This window comes from Centroberyx affinis, unplaced genomic scaffold (assembly GCF_046629955.1).
Source record: "Centroberyx affinis isolate AG114_WGS23_722 - 3 ecotype Tasmania unplaced genomic scaffold, CSIRO-AGI_Caff_v1 ptg000211l_1, whole genome shotgun sequence".
Lineage (NCBI taxonomy): Eukaryota > Metazoa > Chordata > Actinopteri > Beryciformes > Berycidae > Centroberyx > Centroberyx affinis.
The window spans coordinates 71,360-81,525 of record NW_027278903.1 but is presented as its reverse complement, the minus strand read 5'-3'; the positions used below and the strand labels follow the sequence as shown (position 1 = coordinate 81,525).

The following is a 10,166-nucleotide window of genomic DNA, read 5'->3' as shown; positions in this document are numbered from 1 at the left end:
TGTTTATCAGTGGCCCTCTACCGCCAGTCAGAAGAGGAGTTGAGAGATTCAGCAGATTGTTGGCACTGAACACATGGCTTTCGACTGCATGTACCGTCCATTCAGTGCATTTTATTGACAATTTCAACTTTTTCTGGGACCGCAGACATCTTTTTAAGTCAGATGGACTTTGCCTTAACAAGTCAGGAGTAAAATTGTTCACCTCTAACCTATTTTACTTCCTGCGTCACCCATCTGTTCCCTCTGCCAAGGACAAGAGACAAGAGGAATCAAAACAGGAGGAAGAGATAACACAGCGCAGCAGAAACCGTGAAGGAGAGCCGCCTCGGCCCCCGCCTGACGAGATCTTAAATCATGAGAGACATCAGAGCCGAGAGGAAGAGTCTCTACCCCCCTCACCCGCAACCGCCTGTGAGGATTCACCTCCTTCAACCCCCCAGGCCCCATCCAGGTCACCCTCCTCTCCAGTCACCCTTTCTCCCTCCTCCCCCCTCTTGGAGTTCACTGATCAGATGAAAGAGCTGGTCACTGCTGGGACCAAACTTACCCCCCGCCCTACTCCCATTTTCTCTCCCCTAAACCCCCCTCGGCGTCCACCTCCACCACTGCCTTCAAGTCCTCAGCCAGTTCTGACACAATTGCCACAGTTACGGCGCCCACCTCCCCCCCCCCCACGACGGCATCGGAGTCATCGTCTATCTCCCCAGCCTGATAAAAGCACAGCACGTCCAGTTGTTTGTGTACAAAATGCAACAAGCTCTAACTGATATCTGCTGGGTCCAGGCTACAAGGATAATGGCACTCATGATTCTTCCCAGGTTAAGCCGGGGCCCTGTGTGCCAATAGCTTCCTCAATTTCTGTCTTGATAGGTAATAGAAAAAGAATGGTGAATCTGCTAAGAAACAAGAAGCACTCAACCGATTCTGCAAACTTAGCAAATTTAGCATCCATTCCTCGTCAGCCACAGCCTGTCCCAAAAGATTGGGCAGATAATGCTTTTAACACAATAAATCTAGCTTTATTAAACGTCAGGTCTTTGGCAGGAAAAACATTTGTAATCAATGATTTTATCATTAAGCACAATCTTGATTTTATGTTTTTAACTGAAACTTGGTTAGACCAAGATAACAGTGCAGCTGTTCTTATCGAGTCAACTCCTCCCAACTTCAGTTTTATGAGTGAAGCTAGAGTGCATAAGAAAGGAGGTGGAGTTGCCATTTTGTTTAATGATTCCCTCCAATGCAAGCAGATATCTTATGGAAATTTTGCTTCTTTTGAATATGTGGCTCTTCAGTTGAATTCCTCTTCTCGAGCTATGTTCCTAAATATCTACAGGCCACCTAAATACTGTGCAACCTTTTTTGATGACTTTACAGAACTGCTGTCTATAATCTGTATTGACTTTGACTGTGTAGTTATTGTTGGTGATTTTAACATCCATGTTGACAATCCCCAGGACAAAGGGACTAAAGAACTGTGTTGTGTTCTTGATAACTATGGACTGACTCAGCATGTGACGGAGCCCACACACAACAAGGGCCACACCTTGGACTTAATTATCTCCAAGGGTCTGAACATTTCTAAGGTTGTGGTGACTGATGTTGCTCTCTCTGATCATTTCTGTGTTTTCTTTGAGAGTACTATCTCCGTGCACACAAATGTTCAAACAGAGGCAATCGCAAAACGGTATATCACTGAAAACACCAGTGATTTATTTATTCAGGCTTTCTCTTCCACACCCGCCCTCTCTTGGGTCTCAGTCAATGAGCTTGTAGATAATTTCAATTCTAAAATTACAAATGTTATTGATGCCATTGCACCCACTAAGATGAAGGTTGTCTCTGGTAAGAAAAGATCTCCATGGAGAAATACCACGCTGGTCAGAATAGAAAAAAGAGAGTGTCGAAAGGCTGAACGCAGGTGGCGAAAAACAAATCTCCAGGTTCATTATGACATCTATAAAGAGAGACTTCGCATTTATAATTTGGAACTGAGAAATGCAAGGCGGTCCTTTTTCTCTGACATCATCACCAGAAACAATAATAACGCACGCGCCTTGTTTGCTACTGTTGACAGGCTAACAAACCCTCCTGTGTCAGTAGCCTCTGAACTTCTATCCACCAGGGCCTGCAATGAATTTGCCTCCTTCTTCACTGACAAAATTCAGAAAATTAGACAAGCAGTCAGTGCCTCCATATCAGGTACAGGATATGTGTTGTCCCTGTGTCCACTTCAAATCAATTCAAATACCATGACACAATTTTATCCGATCAACCATAAAAACCTGGAGGACATTATACAACATCTGAAATCCTCCTCCTGCTGCCTTGATATTCTGCCAACAGGCTTTTTCAAAAATGTTTCAAATTGTATGGCCTCAGACCTTCTACAAATTGTAAACATGTCTCTTCTCTCAGGTGTCTTTCCACAGGCCCTGAAAACTGCAGTCATCAAGCCACTCTTAAAAAAGAACAACCTGGACACGTCACTAATGAACAATTATAGGCCCATATCAAACCTCCCGTTTTTAAGTAAAATCATTGAAAAAGCCGTTTTTCAACAGCTGAACAACTTCTTGCACTGGAAAAAAGGCCACTCTAAAAATAAGTAAAAAATAAATTAATACAAGATGTTTTTTGCTTGTAATAAGTAAAAAAATCTGCCAATGGAACAAGTGAAAATTCACTTGGTAAGATTTCTTGAAATAAGATATGATATTTAGGCCTTTCAAGATAAAAGAGATCTTGAAATTAGCTGGGAAAACTCATTTTAAGCTATATTTTACTAGTATTAGGAAGTGTTGTGTCTCATAATAAGCCTGTAATGCTCAAAAGTAGTATTTTTTTCCCTCAAAAGTAGCTTTTTGTTCATGTCATCCTCTTCATTTCCAGTATATTTAACTTATTTTAAGTTCTATAATAGTGACACTGTTCTAGATTTAAGACAATCACCTACTTGAAATAAGATTAGAAAGTGATATTTAAGCATTTTAAGATAAAATATGTCTTGAAGTTAGCTGGAAATACTCATATTGAGCATTTGTTACTAGTATTAGGAAGTGCTTTTTGTGTCATAATAAGCCATAATTCTCAAGCCTGGTCATCCTCTTCATTTCAATTGAAGTGTATTTAACTTATTGTAAGCTCTACAATAGTGATACTGTTCTAGATTTAAGACAATCACCTACTTCAAATAAGACTGAAAAAATGAAAACTAGTCTTGCATTAAACCAACAAATGCTTTATTTTCTCCACATAAAAGCAACCATGCTTTTAACTTTTTAGCTCTGTGGAATGCAGGAGTAAACATACAGTTTTGACAAACCAGTGCATTACATGGAGACTTCTTCACAGCAGTGTATGACTGGAGCACCATTCACCCCTCCCTCCCTCTCTCCCTCCAACCATCCTCTCTCACCACACAACAAGAGTCCCATGGACAGAGGTCTGTTATATTAAGTTATGCACAACATTTGCATAGAATGAATACAATTTTGCACTGGCATTAGTTTTTTTCAAAATGTTTTGGCTCACAGTGTGTATGGAACTATAATAAAATAATGAAAACATAGCAGAACACGCCAAATATGTGTGTGGGTTAAGGTCGGACCCGAACATCTGACCAATGTGTCCCTCAACAGCCAGGAGGCAGTTGAACGAACTTACAATCAGGACTGGACAGGAGAGAGGGCGCTTCTTCAAGTAGGCATTGGGGTCTTCTTTTTCCTTAAACACATAACACAAACATCCTTCTATCAGGAAAATGCACTTTTGTTTCAAGGATCATTTTGGTATTTTGGAACCTAAGCCATTTTAGAAGGTTGTTTACAATCAAATATAATTTTCCAAAGCAAAATTCTGACGAAAGGTGCAGTACTGAGAAAGTTACAGCTGAAGTTGCTGCTTTTAACTGACCCCAATGCATTTCCTGTTCACATACGTTGTAAGCCTTCCAAAACACTGAAAACTTCGAAATCAGTAGGCTTAAAGAATAGCAAAATGCGTCTCTGCTGTACAAAATTGTGTTGCTAAACACGCTGTATTTGAATTTATAGGAATGTATTTAGATTTGTTGGGCTAGCCAAGGCTAGGCTAGTCTTGCTAGGTCTTCATTAGGTCTATAAAACCTGCAACTAACCATGTAATGTGTCCATTTTTTGTACATACTGTAACATTGAGAGCTACAAACATCTTACCAGTGAAAATCCTGTTTCCAAAAACAAATGTTTTGGGTGTTTTTGAAGGCTTAGAACATACAGTATGTGAATAGGAAATACATTGGGAGCAGTTAAAAGCAGCACCTTCAGCTATAACTTTTTCAATACTTCAGTCGAAATTATCCTGTAACGTTTTACACAGCTCACCTCGAGGACAGGCACCAGAGCCTCACTTGCATCTCGTAGCTTCTTCGGAGGAGCAGGGGTAGAGGGAAACAGTGATGGCAGCACACGTAGGATCCCGACAGCCTGTTCAACTGTTGAGGAAAAGATTCATTACTTTTAAATGCACGAGATCAAATCTGATCAACGGTATACAACAGATATAATGCTTTAAAAAACAGAAACATTCAACAAACGATGGGATAGCCATCATAGATGAAAAAGAAGGAGAAGGAAGACAAGACAAGACACTAGCACATGAACTTGACAATTAACATGCCCTAATGTCCACCCTGACCCTGATCACTAATACCATCAAAACATCATTGCTTACCTTTGTCCATTCCCATTGGGGGTTTCAGCATCTTTTTCCATACGCCAAAAAACTGCACCTTCTGGCAGAAGTCGTGCCATCTTCCCTTCAGTTCATCAATGTAGTGGCTGTTATCCTTGTCCAAAATGCGTCGAAGCTCCCCCATCACCTATGAAATATCCAATATACCAATACAGACATTTGAATGCATCACTTAGGAGGAGGAAATTGGTATATAAAAATTTTTTCTGTGTGGTACCATGTTTTGAATTATGCCCAGTCAATAATGACTTACATGTCCAATGTCCTTGAAACAAGGATATGCCTCTAGAATTTTCTTGTGTCTGTCCTCCTCGCGAAATAATATTAATATTATTTTCCACTTTCACTGAGTTAAATCTTTTAACCAACTTCAGCCCTGATCATAATTACCAAATATTCATTCATTTTTCAGAATTTTAACCCTTTCAATGCCAGTTTGTTTACATAATGCAACTGTTGTTTTTTATGGAAAAAACAAAAAACAAAAATGGAATTATTTTCTGTATACTAAATGCTAGGGGGATTTTTTTTTTTATGCTATGAGAACCTCTTGCTCTCAACTCATATGGTCATGCAATCACATACACTTGCATGTAGGCACACAAGTACACCCCTACATAGATGCACACACCCCCACCACACACACACACACACACAGCCAGGAGACAGTTGGACGAACTCACAATCAGGACTGGACTGGAGAGAGGGCGCTTCTTCAAGTAGGCTTTGGGGTCTTCTTTTTCCTTAAACACATAACACAGACATCCTTCTATCAGGATAATGCATTTTTGTTTCAAGGATCATTTCCTAAGCCATTTTAGAAGGTTGTTTACAATCAAATATAACTTTCCAAAGCAAACACACACACATCTTCAAAGCTCAATAGCCTATACTGTAACTGTAGAAACCAGGAAAATAACATGTATTTGCCCCATAGGCCAAACATGAGAAAATGGCATGATCTGGTGGAAAATAGTAAAAACTACAATTTTGAAGCCAGGGCTTTAGATTGACAGCCTGATATAATAGAATGCATGATTTTATGCTTTAATGGCCATGGGATCAAAAATTACGGTTTTAATGGGTTTCAATGGGGACATTTTTGTCCATAAGGATCTGAGTGTCTGTATTTTGGCTACACAAATCACACCCTTAATTTATGCCGTATGCATTAACACAGCCAAAATGATCGAAAAATTAAAATTATAAAAAGCCAAAAATGTCCCTAGTGAGGCACAAGGGTTAAATACATGACATTATTTGATATGAATGAGTGATTATAGGAAGTAGAAAAGGTTGCCGCACACTAGAGTTTGAGTGCTTCAGGTTCAGCTTCATTCTGTTTTGATGCCCCAGGCACATATGCCAATATCACATTGACTGACACTTGGTACATCTTATTTTATGAGTGCAAGGAAACCAAAATGTTTAAAATGTGAAATATCAAGAACTGTTTAAAGACCCAATAATGTGGGTTTATTAGACTCGTGAACATCACAATTGTAACAGAAATATGAACACCACACAAGGGTAAATTTGTAAATGCAAAGTTGTAACTCACCTCTTTCATTACTGCCCGAGTCTGGGGTGCTACTCCCTTCTGAGGAGCGATCTAGAATGATTGTCGAGTCACTTGAATCAATTTCATCTGTGTCACTTGGCTGCTCAAGACGGCGCCTCTTTGTAGAGCTGCAACTATTAGTCGATTAATCGATTAGTTGTGAGGCTATTCAAAATTCTCAAGAATATATAGCCTGTTTAATAATGTTAGGCTACATAAACATTGAAACACTCGAAAACAGCCTATTGTAACGGAGAATAAGACAAAAAAAGCACATTGCAGGAGTTTGTTGTGTGCATGCATCTGTGTTTGTATTATTATTCTCTGTTTAGTGGTATAATAAATAATTAAAGGTAGGTTTGGTGACTGCCTAATGGTGTTACAGCCTAAAAAATAATAACTACTAAAGAAACAGAAACAGAATAAACTTACTAAATCGACAAAAACTGTAAATCTAAACATGATGTCACAATTGAACACACATGTAGGCTACCATGCCTGTTCCAAAATCACTGTGCTGCTAGCTCAATGTGCTGCTGCTAAGTTATATAGGTAGCTAGTTAATGCCGTGTCATTGAGAAACTGACCTCCTCCGAAACACCATGACAGGTACGCCAGACCGCTTTTCTCTGTAAGAAGTTTTCTGGGCCTGGGAAAAGGTCCCGCAAGTCTTCACGAGACAGGGTGCCCATCATTCCCTCGCTGATGTTTGCAGCTGTGAACAAATTGGAAGACACACATGGCAAGATGAATTAGTGCCCTAGAACAGCCAAACTGCATGAAACTAGTAAAAGTTGTCGCTTCATTCAAAATAGCTAGCTAGTGCTAACCAGTTTAGTGCATTAACCATAGATATAGAAACGTACATACCTCATTGGCCGCTGCTCTATGTCGTATTGTTGTATTGTATTATTATATTAGACTATAGTATTGAACTGTATGTGTCAGTGTCTAAAGTGAATTAATGAAGATGAAAATTTGTGGCATTGTTTGTGTAATGACAACTGTCCAGCCTGCAGAAGTGGAGTTATCATATGTGTCTCGGGGTGTACAGATGAACTAACTGGATGTTCTTCTCTTAACTGGAGTCTGGAGTATTGTTTATTTTATTAATGAATTGATTTAATTATTAATACAATAACAAGCAACCAGGCAGCTTTATAACAATGTAATAGATATAGAAATCTACATCTTTGGAGAAACTCACATAAGCTGAAATTCTAAATAATTTACACTTGATGTTGCCTATTCATAGAGCGGAGCCTGCATGTCACAGTGGAAGTTGTGGCTATTCAGAAGGTTAATGTTTTGGCATAGCTGATTAGATCCGTCCCCAGTAACTGAATTTAATTCCAAGTAACCAGTATCATGCTCAATTTCTCACGTTTATAACAAACCAAATTTCAGAAAAATCGGTTCAGAATTAAGCGAGTTACAGCCGATTTTGTAGTGAAGTCTGCAACTCTGACACACATTGTAGTTGTTTACTAGCGGATCTTCACCGCTCCAATATGGCGACTGTGCAGACGCACGTCAAATAGCGAACACGGTATCTACGTTTCTATATCTATGGCATTAACTAAGTTTAAAAATAATATTTGCATACATTACCCCTTCAAATCGACACGGCGACGTCATCCAATTCCTCCATGCTGTTAGCTGACTTAGCAAGCTAGTTAGCTCAGCTAACGTTTGCTCGTGCTATCTTTGTTCGGCTGCAACAGTGTACACAATAAATATACATTGAGACATGGATAACATTCAAAAAGTATGCAATGTCAACTACAGAAAAAATACTGAATATTGAAATATTGGATATAACTTGCTTGCAATGAAACACCAACCACCATTCAATCCAAGTCTCGGTTGGTCTCGGTCAAGGTAACGCGCGTTTTCTTCGGCTCACGTCCCTCCCCCACTGGCCATATGGGTAGCTACCATTTCTAAAAGGGGTGTGTTATGACATTAATTAATTCGTAAATCAATTAAAAACGACTAGTTTCTTAATTTATGAGGGATTTATAATACATATGTATGCAACAATTTTGTTTTGTTCACTACATTATGTGCATTGCAGTTGAATTATTCAGTAAATACAAGATAACTAAAATAGAATTTACACTGCCTACCCCTACATTTAAAAGTTATGAACTCATTTACAGTAGTGTGTTACTTACTGCAGTTGGTCGAAACCTTGCCTGGTAGGAACCTTGGTCTTCCAAGATGATTTGGCGTTGTTTCATATGCTACATTTTTGTGGCATTGACTCTGAAAAAACTATTGAGTCACATTAACTCTATGCACAAGCCAATATTTTTGTGGATGCTGAAAAGTAGTTCATGTTGATTATACACCATACTAATATTTGACCTTAATAATAGCAAGTACATTCCAGTGAAGTATGATCTCACATATATCATTGCACATCACTCCCTTAAATACTTGAGTCTGTATAGAGTGTTGGTATTTGGGCTGAAATGAATGTTTTTAAGCACTGGGAAACATTAAGACTTCAGGACCATGTAATAGATGCCAGTACTTATTTTTACTTATTACTACTTACTTTGAAATAATGTCCAGAGTGCCATGGAACAGAGAAGGAAACATAATTCCAGCTTCTGCCTCTGTCTTTTTTCCATATCACATGGACATGGTCTGATGAAATGTAAGAAAAAATAGTCACACTGTATCTACAGTATGTAAGGAATAACAAGAGTATGGGCAGTCATTTTTGGAGACAAGGTTGATGCTCTGCCTGTTTTTTTTCCCTTTTTTTTAATTTTTAACTTGATTTTCTAGGGAGCATTTCATTGAACTTTTCATTTTTCTCCACTCACTATTGAACCATTTAGAGGAGGCCAGTGTGTATGAGATACTAATATATAACATATAACAGTTGCTTATTTAGCCTTTCAAATGTGGGGATTGTTTTTTATTTAACTGAATACTTTATTGGGCTTTTGGCTGTTTTGGCTTTTAGCCTCTGGTAACATAGGCACCATTATTGTATTTTTGATTTTATTCCATCTTAGTGGAAGTAGTTCAACATTTTAGGAGTCCCTAGAGTCTCGTCATCACTGTGAGGTGGCAACAAGTCACTAATGCAATGTATGAGTTGGGGATGCTGTTGAACTTGAAGTTTTCAATAAAGCAGATTTATTTTCTTAAATCAAGTAAGTCCATTTCTTGAAACAAGATGATCCATCTTTTAAAAATAACACAGCAGCTTAAAAACTTTATGACATGTCAAAAAAGCTTGTTTCATCTGAGATATGACTCAAAACAAGATGTTTTCAAGACTCTCTCACTTAACAAGATATTCAAGATGCATTGTCTAAAAACAAGTCATTATATCTCACTGAAATGTTACTTGTTAGGTGATTGTGTCTTATATTAAGTGTAATGAGATATTTTTACTAGAAATTAGACAAATATACTTGGTAAGATTTTGAGTTTTTGCAGTGTGGCACTAAACAACTGTTTTGATGTCTTCCAGTCAGGATTTCGACCACACCACAGCACTGAGACTGCCCTTGTTAAGGTCTTCAATGACATCCACTTAAACACAGACAGTGGCAGAATTTCAGTCTTAGTATTACTGGATCTCAGTGCTGCATTCGACACGGTCGACCACAACATATTACTGGACCGACTGGAAAACTGGGTGGGACTTTCCGGCACAGTACTAAATTGGTTTGAATCCTATTTAAAGGACAGGGACTACTTTGTGTCTATAAGTAATTACACATCTGAGCGGACAAAAATGACATGCGGAGTTCCCCAAGGCTCCATTCTGGGGCCTCTTCTATTCAACATCTACATGCTTCCACTGGCTCAGATTATGGAAAACAACAAAATATGTTACCATAAT

The 10,166-nt window shown here is 38.6% G+C and overlaps 1 protein-coding gene across 1 annotated transcript; it reads right to left on the bottom strand.

Annotated features, from left to right (window-relative positions):
• Positions 1-555: 555 nt before the first annotated feature.
• On the bottom strand, positions 556-6,937 carry LOC139662049 (uncharacterized). The gene is made up of 7 exons (XM_071540641.1): positions 6,883-6,937; positions 6,296-6,423; positions 5,418-5,477; positions 4,714-4,861; positions 4,365-4,474; positions 3,583-3,726; positions 556-708 (listed from the first exon to the last, which is right to left on the bottom strand). The coding sequence occupies exons 2-7, from the start codon at positions 6,302-6,304 to the stop codon at positions 556-558; spliced, it is 624 nt and encodes a 207-aa protein (XP_071396742.1). The 5' UTR covers positions 6,305-6,423; positions 6,883-6,937.
• Positions 6,938-10,166: the final 3,229 nt, after the last annotated feature.